Below are 12973 nucleotides of genomic sequence, written 5' to 3' on the forward strand. Positions count from 1 at the left end.
GAGAGGCCTTTGGGGTACGCCTAGTGGACAAGACCACACCATAAAGAGCTGTTACTGAATGACCACCTCTTGGCAACCTGTGAGTTTGAAATCTGTTGTGATTTCCTGTTTTGTGTCAGTAAAGTTCTATACCTGGCGTAGCTTCTCCAAAATTATCTTTTGCATGTCATCATCATCTCCTTCTCAGTCAGGCTGGCCAGATTGTCCATTACTACTTGGGCGCTCAGACAGTGGTTGAACATGGTGGTGTCATACCCAAGGGGAATGCGTTATTGCTTATGGTCACTTGAGTAATGTTGCCAAGGGAGTCTGGACATGCATTTACTAAATAGACGTATTGAAGTATTGAAAAGAAATGTGATAATTCATGTCATAAAGGAGCCTCCACTATTAAAACCACAGAACAGCTATATTGACCTGATATTATTTAAACCTACCAGTGCTTCGTTTGGATCTCAAAGACATGGTGCATTCTTTGAACAGCTTCTTCAGTTTCCTCTTCATTGTCTTGTTTGTACGTCGTCTTTTCATGAATTTCTTCAGGAACGTGCTTTTATTCCGCTGTTTCCGTCAAAAGAGAACACATTAAGAAATAAGAAACGCATATAAGGTAAATGATAGCTTTTCAAATTGAGATGGGTAACAATCTCAAATGATGTCACTCAAATGATGTCATTCAAAAGATAGGGGAGCTTCCTGCCACCCAGGGCCTGTATACTAGGCGGTGTCAGACAAAGGTCCCAAAAATTGTCAAAGACTCCAGTTACCCAAGTCATAGACTGTTCTTTCTGCTGCCGCACGGCAAGCGATTCCAGAGAGCCAAGTCTAGGTCCAAAAGACTCCTTACCAGCTTCTACCCCCAAGCCATAAGACAGCTGAACAATTAATCAAATGGCCACCCTGACAACACTGCTGATACTTGCTGTTTATTATCTATGCATAGTCACTTTACCCCTACCTACATGTACAAATTACCTTGACTAACCTGTACCCCCCGCACATTGACTCGGTAGAGGTACCCCAAATATATATATTTTATGGTTATTTTGTGTTACTTTTTTATTTAATTTATTTCTTTAGTTATTTAGTAAATATTTTCTTAACTCTATTTTCTTAAAACTGCATTATTGGTTAAGGGCTTGTAAGTAAGCATTTCACGGTAAGGTCTACACCTGTTGTATTCTAGGGAGTTTTTCCTAGCTACTGTGCTTCTACACCTGCATTGCTTGCTGTTTGGGGTTTTAGGCTGGGTTTCTGTACAGCACCTTGTGACATCAGCCGATGTAAGAAGGGCTATATAAATACATTTGATTAATTGATTTGATATTTGACGCATGTTACAAATACAATTTGATTTGCATACAACATATTGTCAAAGTGCTATGCAATTGTCATGTATAGTATACCTTGCTGCTGTGTTTCCAGAAGTTCTCTGTCAAGTACAGTGGAAGAATGTCAAGCTGCTCTAGTTTTTTTCAGTCCATGTGCCTGGGTTTCTGAACAGATAAGAATAAAGACAGACTGATTAAGAAAAAATCAATAGGCAAAAATGCATTCATTTTTCATTTTTATGTGTATCTACACGAATACAAATCAGCACAGGTCCGATATCAGCAATGTGACATACCCATAGGTGGTGTTGCCACTGCAGATAACCGTCTCCATAGCTGTAATCTGCTGATCAGAGAAGTCATTGCAGTTCTTTAGTTTCTCCAGGATGTAAGAGTCAGCGCTCTGAATGTAGTCCTCATCCAGAGCACATGCCATGTTTCCCAGGACCTCGAGATTATCTCGACTGAGCTGTGTCCCTTTGATGTTCTGGAATAAATCAAATGTCGTCATTATCACTGCTTTTAAACATTCAGCCAGAAACTTGTGTCTTTCATCTTGAATACATAACTCACCAGGCACTTTTTTGGCATTGTTCAGTAGATCAACCTTCCATCCAAGTGCTGGACAGGGCGGAGAAGTCTGCTCGTCCTGTTTCAATGAAGTAGGATCTGCAGTCGGTCTGTTGCATGTTGGTGTAGCTGGAGAAAGATACAAACAGTTTACATTGTCTTTATGGTTCATTTCTAAGGCATTTTCATTTGGTTATGTCAGCGTAAAAAAATAACAGTAAATAGTTCATCTAACATTAGTTACCTTCATTTACAATGCATTTTACAATGTCAGTGACATGACCAACTTACCTGTAATACAGCAACGTATCTGATGGATAGTTGTCAAAATCTTGAGGACTTTCACCTTTGATGTTGTTCCACATGCAAGTTAGTTTTAAAACAAAATGTTACTTTCTCATATGTCTGTAAAATAAGCTCCTTGAAAACAGAGAAACATATTCAATATGTATTCAGTTACTGGGTTTCCAGTAACTATTGTCATTCTGGTGCTGAGAGAATACATGCTTGGATTCATGTAGCCATGAAAAATAATTAAAACAGTTATAATTCGTACAGGCACATTAACAATGTAATCTGGAGGCCTGGCTACCGGTTTTGATTGAGTAGGGCCCTTTAGTTTATGTAGAAAAAGTTGTATTTTTAATATTCACCGGTGTCTCCTTGAGAACCACCTTTCTTCGACCAGCCCAAGTCTGCAAGCTCTGATGAGAGGTTTAATTCTTGTTTTGGTGAAAGTCTGGACACGAGAGCAAATGAATCCTTGAAGAACGTACTCAGAAAGGCTACAAATAAATCAATGCAGTGCATTCATTAGAGTTAATACAGGAACTATAAATGTCATCATAACCAATTTGTGTTCAAGTACATAATAAAAATGTATCCCCATGTGAAAATGATACATGTATGGTTTCTGCTCAGCAATTGGTCAGGACCAACATTCTCTAAACACTGTTACACTTACTCATCAGGCTCATCCAATCCATTTGCTACTGTATCAAAGAACAGCACAGCCTATAAATGAAACAGAGAAACAGAGGTGCAGACACATTTATAGATGTATAATACACATGTTCACCACTGTATAATCGTGTACATTTTGAAGGTCTACAGAGCTTTTGAATACTACAATCCCCCCAATACCTGCTGAGGTTTCCATTTTTTCTTGTTGATGTTCAGAGCAGTGAGTTTGATTTCCAGTTGTTGGGAAATTCAGTAGATTGCTGGGAATGTCAGTTGCCATTTCATCTGGGACATTGACTATCAGTTCCGTTGGTTTCATGTCGACTGTGATGATCTGAATAAGTAATACAAAAACATGTCAACATTTTAAAATGAATACTGTTATTATGATTGATTACCCTAGATTTTTTCATAACACATTTAAATGAGGCATGTAGAAATATTGGGAGGGAAATTCATAACGCCTACTTCACATCAGTTAGTCTAGCTACTGTAAGTACATACCTTATTAACATAGATCTGCTGCACAATTGTTGGAGCAGTCAGCATGTTGGTAACACATTTTGGGTAGGCGGATGTTGTCAGAACCTGCTGCTCGGGTATTGCGGTGAGTGTTTGGGTTGGAAGACCTCCCACTATAGAGCCCAGGTTTATTAGACTGTCGGTATTGTTTATCTGAAGAAAGAAAACATTAAATTATGAAATATCCTCTACATTGGAAGTAGAGAGGATGGAATGGTTTAAAGTATGAATCATGGTTGTGAATGATGCTCACAACCAATAGGCCACTAGCAATAAACCTATTAAGAAGTGAATCAACTGGAAGTTTTGGGTGATGAGAATCTGTATGATGGACAAAAGACTGTCCCAAGTTCCATCCAGAAACACTGCTCAGAGTACCCAGGGATTGTAAAATCACACTGGGCGGGGCTTTAGTGATCTGTCCAGTGGTCAGACTTGTGACCTGCGGGCCCAGGGCCGTGATTGATCCCGGACTTTGATCCCGGACGAATTTGGATATTCGATGCCAGTGCGGAAGAAACGTGGAAGTAAATGACATCAGCGAAGATTAGGTAACAGTATCACTTAACCAATCAATGGATTATGATCACATGGAAATAATGGCTCATACTGATCTTGATGGTGCTCACCTCTGAGTCCACGTTAGTACAGGATTGGTTCAGGTTGCCCAGGACAACCACACTCTCTGACTCATTGAGCTTAGTAACACTATCTTGGATTAGAATGCCATGCCCGTCAATCAGATTCAATGTAGATTGTTGTCTGTTATCATACCCTTGACATAAATGCAAGAAATAAAGTAAGTTAGTAACATAAAACAAATTATTTTAGTGGCTACTGTTCAAAACTCACTGCAATGGGAGGAAGTTGGAGTTCTGCAGGAAGATAAGCTCAGTAAAGTATTTAGTCAGATTTTGAGGAATTCCAGCGAAATTGAACAACTCAATGTTGACAGGGTTCACGGCAAATAGTTTTAGCTGTAAAAAACAAACAAAAAGATAAACCTTTGGTTATATATTTTTGGTAATATATGATGCCCCTTCATCAAACAGGCAGGTGCATGGGCTTTTCCGTTGACTGAGCCAAATGTGTTGAAGTCTTCAATGGTCACAAAGGTGATGAACACACCAATGTAGTTAAGGAACCAGGCGGTGGAGTTGAGATTTGGGTCAGAGGGACTATAACACTTGGGTGCTGCTGAACCTACAAGTCAGAAATAAATAAATATGTGTTTAATGTACTTGATGTGAGAAATCATATATGCTGCCGTTGTATGCCGCTTTATTAAAAGGCATACATCCTTGAGGAATATCTGTCATGAAGCAGAATTTATGCATATTCTTTGGTAACAGACCTTATGTTGAAAAATATCCATTCATGCAATGTGTAAAGTGCAATGATAAATATATGTATAATGTAAACTGGAGTAATCAGTAGTTAGTACTAAAACACTCACTTCCTGTGTTGAGGTAGGTCTTTATGGTGCTGTACGCATCATCTTGAGTTATGGCTGAGCCATTGAAAGTGAGCTTGGATCCCAGTAGATACACACTGTCAAAACCACAGCAGACAGTCATCAACCTTTTCTTCCTTTTATTCACGTTAAATGATGTAGATATATCTGTGTAATAGCATCAGCAAATGTAAGGTATTTCCAGTGTGGTAGCTTACAGTCTCCTGAAGGGTAAGCAGGAGGCATTGAGTGTGTCAGAGGACTGGAGCAGGTTTCTGTTGAGGAACTTCAGGTAGTTCCTCAGTCTGTTGTCAAACCAGCGGTCAACCTCAGCCTTGTCATCAGTGGCCAGAGCCAAAGGCCAGACGCAGGGCAGGACTGGACGCTTCACATCATCCGGAAGATTCTCATACAGACAGATAATGATCAAAGTCAAAGGACTGAGAATGCACCATTTAACAGAGTTTTTTCTTTCAGTAAATCCTAAGAAAGGGATACTCATTGAGTGCTTGAAAATGGTGACCACAATCAGCAGTGTGTGTCCTTACGGTTTCCAGAACTCTGGAGTTTTTTTGTTTTTTGTAGTTTCGGAAGATTGTGCAGAGCTTAGTCTTGTTGTCCACCACCTCTGGCTTCCTGAGGATGGTGCTGAGCTCTGAGGGATGCATGGTGTTGAGCAGCTGGAAAAACAGATAGCATAGGATACACAGAGACTCGAGGCCAGAACACACTTTCCAAAAGTTGAAGTGCAGCTGAAACAAGTTCAATGCACTGTACCTCAGATTCCCGCTGTGGTGGAATAAGGGAGAGGAAGTTGGTCAACTTTGGGAATGTAAAGTTGAGGAAAGATTGTCTCAGGAACATAAAGAAGCTGTTGTTCCTATAGCAACGTAGTGGAGTTGATTCTGCGAACAATGAGATAAGGTAAATTAATTCGTTCCTCATTTGGTCCAGCATTAAGCCCAAAACTGCAGCCCTCAGACCATGGTATATAAAACCCATTATTCTACATTATCATGCATTTAGGGAGAATTATAGAGAGAAGGATCATAAGAAGTAAAGTGAGATACTACTACTATTACTGGTAACTCGTACTTTGTTGAGGAAAGATCTACTTGCTACGATTGTAATATGTTGTTATATCACCCAGCTGTCTGGAAAGATTCACCCATTTTAAATGTTAGATCATTTTTCTGCATCTCTTGAACTTTGTTTATTCATTCCTGGGGTCATTTCATGTTTCATGTGCATCTGAGCTATTGCCGTTCAAGCAGGCAAACATACAGCTGGTATGATAAGTTTTGCATAATATGATGACATAAAAAAAGTACATAATTTTCCTTAGAAATGTAGTGAAGTAAAAGTAAAGTACAGTTACCCCAAAAAACAACTTAAGTAATACTTTCAAGTATTTTGACTTAAGTACTTCACACCACTGGAGATGATGACTAGGTGAATACCTCTGAGAGGGATGATTATTTGATGCTGGACAGCAGCCTGTGTGCCGTTGGACAGTGATGGTAGGATATAGTTCAGCAACACCACTCTGTAGATGACAGAAACCAGAAAGAGCACCCATTGATATGCATTGTCAAGCACAACTAAGAGCACTAATGTACTGTACCGAAGGTCAGTTGCAAACATGCATCACATTATTAGAAATTATTAGTGTTTCTATAATACACTGTGCTGATCTTACGTTTCTTGGCTGGTGTTGCAGTCTCTGTGTCTGACGATGTTGAAGAGGGGGGCCACATGCTCCTCTGTTAGGTTTGGTAAAAGTGGGCGGAGTCTCTGGCCCAACCACACCAGCACCTCAGGGTCTTTGATGGAGGGATCTGATAGGTTGGCATTGTCAAACACCTGCTGGAGCAGCACCTGACGCACATCCACCGGAAGGTGAAGACCCTGAAGGACAGAAACACATGTGGTGATTGTACTAAGCAAAGGTAAATAGGAAACAAGGCAGTGGTATAAGAATTGACCATGGACATCACTCATCCATACCTCAACAGCTGGAGAAACGATGTTAAAGAACTCGCCCAGATCTCTGGGAAGCACATGAATCAGTATCATGTGGACATCTCCAAGGTTTCTGAGCTCACCAGGGGTGGAGGCCACCTCCCTCAGCTGCCTGGGGCTCAGCATAGGCAGGACATCCATCTACACAGTGGAATAAGAACATGGATTCAAACTGGTTACAAATGACTATTGGATGAATCCTTAAGTTCAAAAGGTCAAAATCATGAACTAGTACCAACCACTGAGAAGTTTCCATGCAGTCGTTTGAGTTCTTCTAGGGGCGCAAAACCAACAAACAGCCCAAAGTACTTTTTAAGCCAGTCAGCGCTGTTGTTGGAGTGGTTGACACAGTTGGGGTCTGAAATAAGAAAAAATATTTTCAAAGCTTGGAGAAATATAGCAGTCTTTCTATCCTAACTGATTACAATTTCTTTGTCTTCGACATGCTTAGTAAAATTACATTTTCAGGTATCCTTGATGTTACAGAATTATAAAAAATGTACCTTCAGTGTCATTGAGCTCAATGAAATCAGTGTAGATCAAAAGCTGTCTTTGTCTGCCCATAGCTGAGTTAGCAGGGTTAGGGTTAGCTGGTTGATGACCTACAGCTTCCACTCTGTGAAGGCAAAGACACCACATTGAAGTACTAGATCAAGTGAGGGCAAATAGTCAACCACATGGAAATAAAATGTATGTTTTCACATACAAAATCTGGTAGGTCCCACAAGTGAAGTTCTTGGTGCTAAGACAGGACAGGAACTCTCTGGAGGCTTGCAGGAGGAAGGGTTGGAGATTCCTCAGGAACCACTTGCGGATGTTTTTCCTAGCCAAGGAGGGCTATATACATACATTTGATTTTGATTTGAATAATAACCCATTGAGAGGCCAGCAAAACGTCACTAAAATTACTAGAGTACACCAAAGGGTGATGATCTTTACTGGAAACTTGGAGCCACCTGGGTTAAAGGTCTTTCTCTAGCCATGTCAATGTCAATAAAAATGACTTATTATTCATAGTCTGGAAACGGACATTTCCGGTATTATTATAACCACTGTAACCATTGTAATATTATCATTATAACATTCATAATTGTAAGTATGTCAAGTACAATGTTTAAATTGATGGTTCTCTGACAACTCCAAGAGATGGTTGCAATATGATATGTTGTTTATTGCCAGACAACACTGATATGCTCTTATAAGCTGGTTGCTTAATTTACATTTAGTTCAGCATCTGCTCAGTTGATGACCTTATTACTGGCAAAAGTATAACCAGTTAATATCACTACAGCATCAGTCCCAAACAACTTATTTCCGTTATTTGCTTTTAAAGTGTCTGTATATTTTTTGCAGATTTGAAAAAATACATTTTTAGGCTTTGGAAATTTGAATGGACATTGGCAAAACATGGACTTCATATGCTTTTCAGTGTTTGTATATTTATGAAATACTTTAAATAAAATGATGTATTTGAATGTTGCAGTTACTGGTTCTTATCTGTATATAAATTCATTAAGGCCTTTGCATTTCTGAAAAATTATACCCACGGCAGATGATATTGCTATCAACAAGAAATGTAAAAGTGTGACATTGTGGCCCTCTCCTGTAGGAACAGCATAGTGCATCTAAACCAGGGATGGGCCCTCGGATCAAATTGATTTATTTTTAACTCAGTAGGTGTCTCAAGTTGCTGTTGCAAGCTAGAATGGTAGAATACACTTAAGGTGCAATTTCTAAATTTGGTTGAGCATTAAGCAGTTTTTCTCTTGCTATGTCAGTCACTGATAGTCCCTCACATAGCCCATTTCAGCTAACATTTTTTTAGATTGGTAAATTAGTCTAATGGCCAGCTACATTATCTGAATTTAGTAATCATGGTCGATTTACCGTCCGGGAGGCCCCCATTGATTTTGTTAGTCAGTCTCACTCAGTTATAATTTTAAAAACATTTCTCTCTGTCCACCCTATGGAAAAATGTGTAGAATTACAGGAAATTAGCTGTAAAAAAGCTAGTTTTCCTCTTTGCCCCATTGCAAAATTTGTAGAATTATATTAAAATATGTTATACAATTACAAGATCTTGTCTCTGAAATATGACAGAATGTGTAGAATTGCAGCAAACTTGCTTTAAAACAGCAACATTTTCTCTATACCCCATGGCAAAATGTGTAGAATCGTACTAAATAAACTAAAGCAGAATGACATAATATCTGCTGTCAAGAGGGAGGCTGCTAATGTGGTGATGGGGGAGGGGAATCACGAGCAACTGCGGCCCCTCATGATGAGTTCAGATTTTTTGTGGCCCCCATCAGTTGCAGTTGTTGATCTAAACCATGTGATTATACTAATTCCCTTTGCATGTGACAGAGGTCTCATGATAGCATGACACTGGATTGCAGTAATGCTCAATGTCTGGCCTGATGCAGAATAGAAACATATTCTGAATCATCTGTGAGACTATTCCACACCATACCACAGCACCCACTCTTCTTTTTAAATAATCAACAGAAATCCCCCTTCAACTATAAATGATGATTGTAAATAGCAAAACTTACATGAGTAAGTTTCTTACCACTTTAAGTTATATTGTGATCTACTTCTGCTGAGGGAATCTTCTTAAATTCCATTAGATGTTTAAATAATTTCTGTTAACATGAACATTTATCATGACTACAAGTAAACCAATATCTTGAGACATTTAGAAACTGTATTCAACTTTGGCAAGTTTTCTTGTGTTGATCCATAGAATAAATAAACAGGCTACCACATACTAGTCCAGCTTTTTTCTTTTTTTCCTTAAATACATTTTATTACTTTAAGAATAACTGAAAAATGCATCAGCAATCTCTGTACATTTAGTTTTATTGTTTTCCCTTGGGTTTGCTCAATTTTTTATGATGAACTGGGCTGAGGAATATGATGATGCCTCATAGTGCACTTGAAACCCCAAATAATATGATTAGTCCATTGGCATCCTTCAGTTTGCTTCTCTAATATGCTTCAATGTTAAGTTCCTTAGGACTCCTTGTTGTCTCCAGATCCCCATTTTCATATGTTCCTGTTCTAGATCACAGTTTTTCCACTGTCAGTAATAGAGGCACATTAGAAATACTGCCACTTTCCAAGGACTGTGTCTTTGATTGCATCAACAAACTGAATTGGCACCCAGTAGACCCAATACTGAGAGGCTTCTGTTGGACCCAACTGAAACGCCTAGGAAAGTGAATGACAGAAAATGAATTGCACCATAAATGACAGTAAGATAGCTACTTTTGACAAAATACAAAGTAATGTATGTGTTTATGGAAAAAAACATACATTACATCAACTGTCAATCTGGCTTGTGCAGTTTGTAGTAAGGAAACGTGTTACCATCATGTGATAATCCTCATGGCCTTCAATGGGTTCAGTCACCACATGTTTGATGGATCCCATTGGGATTTTCTCTGTCCTCTCTGTAGGAGAATGTACACAGATAAGGGTGAGTGCCATTACACTTTTTCCTTATACACAATCCAACTAAACCAGGGTGTCATCTCACCCTTAGTTCCAATCCACAGTTGATCTTGTTCCAGTTTGAAGGTGAGACGAACTTTTCCACCAGATTTGTTGTACATTCCGGCTAAAGGCACTGTTGGTAAGCGTTCCTGTGTAACAAATGAGAGATCACTTGCTGGTCATTAGTGGAAGAACAAGAAAGTAATTCACAACGACCCATCTCCAAGCTCCTGAACGTGATACAGTGTTCCAGTGGAAATATCTGTGAGAAAAATATATAAACAGGGTAATATACACCAAGTATACAACACATTAGGAATACCTGCTTTTTCCATGACACAGACTGACCAGGTGAATCCATGTGAAAGCTATGATCCCCTTAATGATGTCACTTGTTAAATCCACTTCATTCAGTGTAGATGAAAGGGAGAAGACAGGTTAAAGAAGGATTTTTATGCCTTGAGACAATTGAGAAATGGATTGTGTGTGTGCCATTCAGAGGGTGAATAGGGAAGACAAAATATTTAAGTGCTTTTGAATGGGGTATGGTAGTAGGTACCAGGCACACCGGTTTGTGTAAAGAACTGCAACGCTGCTGGGTTTTTTACTCAGTTTCCCATTGGTGTCAAGAACATTCCACTACCCAAAGGACATCCACCCAACTTGACACAACTGTGGGAATCATTGGAGTCAACATGGGCCAGACACCTTGTAGAGTCCATGCCCCAAAGAATTGAGGCTGTTCTGGGGGCAAGGGATGGGGGGCTGCAACAATATTAAGAAGGTGTTCCTAATGCTTGGTATACTCAGTGTAAAACAACCATTAAAAGCATACTTTCCCAACCATCATTCATTCGGGTTTTGTTGAAAATACTCACCTTTGTTCCTTTAACAGATGGCATTATGTCCTCTGGTTTGCCTTTGTCCAACACCTTTCTGTGTTGCTGAAATTCAATACATTATTATAAGTTCACAGTTGAATAAAAAACATCATAAGCTGTGACCATACCTTGGGCAAAGAAGTTGTTCATTTACAAATATGGAACTCAAAAGACGTTGAAAAGTCCTACTTTTTGCCGACACAAAGGTTCCTTTTTGTTTTCTTCAGCTTTAACTTCCTGCTGAATAACCTCTTTTGGAGTATTTACAGCTAGTACATCATTTATTGTAGATCCGACCACCATTATTTTTGCACCATTTGTAACTTTAATTTCACGTAGCGTCTTATCTTCTGGTAGCAGTCCCTTGTACATCACTTTCTGCATAGCAGGTGGAAGACCTATTAACATAGAGAGAGAGAGAAAAATAGAGAGTGGTTGAGAGACATTAATCAACACTGTGACTGTTATACATATCCAAGTAGTTAGTACGCAAGCCTAAACAACTACTTACCAGTGAGTGAATGGATTCGCTCTTTCAGTTTGGCTCCAGTGCCATCTAAAGGAATCTTGAGATCATACTTATTCTTGTTCCAAATAATCTTTAGATCCACCATCTCCTTTCCTTCATCACTGTCATCTCCATTGCTGACAGTGGGGTCCTGAGTTGAAGAGCTTTCCCCGGCATTATCTGTCCGAGACACAGTTTCCGATACTTCAGCATTTCCTTCACCAACATTTTCACACAGTGGTTGTGGCTCTTTCAACGTGGCTTCAGTTTCCATTACGACTTCTTCATTTCCTATGAAAGGATTGTGAAAGGCATAGTTTAGCTGAGAATTCTCAGCTCCACAAGAATTATCAGTCAGGCACAGCTATGTCAACACTCAATGTTTGGGAATAGTTTGTCACATTAGGTCTTCTCAGCCAAGTAATAACTAGCAAGTATGGCTTCATGCAGCTCGTTTGTTATGACAAAGCAGCAGCAAGCAACTGGCTGGTTGACCTATTTGGTATTCTGTGGGTCGTTTAGCTACGTTCGCTAAATCTGACATCTCACGTGGCTGTTAGCGAGTTACTGTAGCATATTTGCAAATAGCGCTAACTACCTAGTCATGCTAGCTAAGTTAGCTGACACATCCCAAGCTACATTTGCAGTCAGATAGAGTTGACTAGCTAGTTAACATAACTTGATAGCTTATAAATGCCTAATATAGCTAAGGCTGATAGCTACAAAATAACATAGCGATAGCTACAACTATTACACTTGTCCTAGGTTTCTAGAATCAAATTACAACTTATGTAACAGTAGCTCTAGTTATTTTGGCTATGTAACAAAATCGAAAGAGCTAACGTTATCTAGCTAAATATGGTTGGCTAGCAGCTAGCCAGTGACCAGGATAACCGGGCGAACCTTGGATTATGAAGAAAATAGGATTTCAAATCCAATTGACATGTTCAATTTGCACCAACACCATAAATACGATTAAATTCCTAAATTAATGATTTGAAAATTGATAAATTGCGCCGCATAGATTTGTGGCAAGCATAGCATTATATTTTTTTCAATACCTACCATCCTGGGTCGCCATGATGATTGTGTACAATATGAAGTGAGACTGCTGGGAAACGGACGCGCTGACGTGTATTGGTCCTACGGGGCTTCCATTGTATGTAAAGCGTTTGATAAATCTCAACTGTTTGCTTGGTTTCTAATGAAAGTCATTTGGCAGTTG

General features: G+C 39.3%; 2 protein-coding genes across 7 annotated transcripts; both read right to left on the minus strand.

Annotated features, from left to right (window-relative positions):
* Positions 1–7: 7 nt before the first annotated feature.
* On the minus strand, positions 8–9559 carry LOC110538258. Of its 4 annotated transcripts, none has more exons than XM_036938309.1 (20): positions 7365–9559; positions 7101–7219; positions 6847–7002; positions 6539–6747; positions 6300–6385; positions 5617–5744; positions 5388–5519; positions 5058–5245; positions 4843–4937; positions 4391–4589; positions 3369–4161; positions 3045–3198; positions 2866–2915; positions 2555–2686; positions 2193–2247; positions 1905–2030; positions 1628–1818; positions 1407–1496; positions 438–561; positions 8–20 (listed from the first exon to the last, which is right to left on the minus strand). In XM_036938309.1, the coding sequence occupies exons 1-11, from the start codon at positions 7498–7500 to the stop codon at positions 4155–4157; spliced, it is 1455 nt and encodes a 484-aa protein (XP_036794204.1). In that variant the 5' UTR covers positions 7501–9559; the 3' UTR covers positions 8–20; positions 438–561; positions 1407–1496; positions 1628–1818; positions 1905–2030; positions 2193–2247; positions 2555–2686; positions 2866–2915; positions 3045–3198; positions 3369–4154. The 4 variants fall into 4 exon arrangements, with proteins under 4 accessions (XP_036794204.1, XP_036794201.1, XP_036794200.1 ...); XM_036938306.1 differs by having other exon boundaries at positions 3369–3539; positions 4016–4589; XM_036938305.1 differs by having other exon boundaries at positions 3369–4589.
* A 146-nt stretch (positions 9560–9705) lies between these two features.
* Positions 9706–12932, minus strand: ubfd1 (ubiquitin family domain containing 1). Of its 3 annotated transcripts, none has more exons than XM_021624970.2 (7): positions 12814–12932; positions 11752–12039; positions 11430–11638; positions 11238–11303; positions 10403–10508; positions 10234–10316; positions 9706–10074 (listed from the first exon to the last, which is right to left on the minus strand). In XM_021624970.2, exons 1-7 carry the CDS (start codon positions 12827–12829, stop codon positions 9964–9966), a joined length of 879 nt encoding a protein of 292 aa, XP_021480645.1. In that variant the 5' UTR covers positions 12830–12932; the 3' UTR covers positions 9706–9963. The 3 variants fall into 3 exon arrangements, with proteins under 3 accessions (XP_021480645.1, XP_021480646.1, XP_036794206.1); XM_021624971.2 differs by having other exon boundaries at positions 12810–12831; XM_036938311.1 differs by having other exon boundaries at positions 9933–10074; positions 10180–10316.
* Between the last annotated feature and the right edge of the window lie 41 nt (positions 12933–12973).

This window comes from Oncorhynchus mykiss, chromosome 12 (genome assembly GCF_013265735.2).
Source record: "Oncorhynchus mykiss isolate Arlee chromosome 12, USDA_OmykA_1.1, whole genome shotgun sequence".
Classification (NCBI taxonomy): Eukaryota; Metazoa; Chordata; class Actinopteri; order Salmoniformes; family Salmonidae; genus Oncorhynchus; species Oncorhynchus mykiss.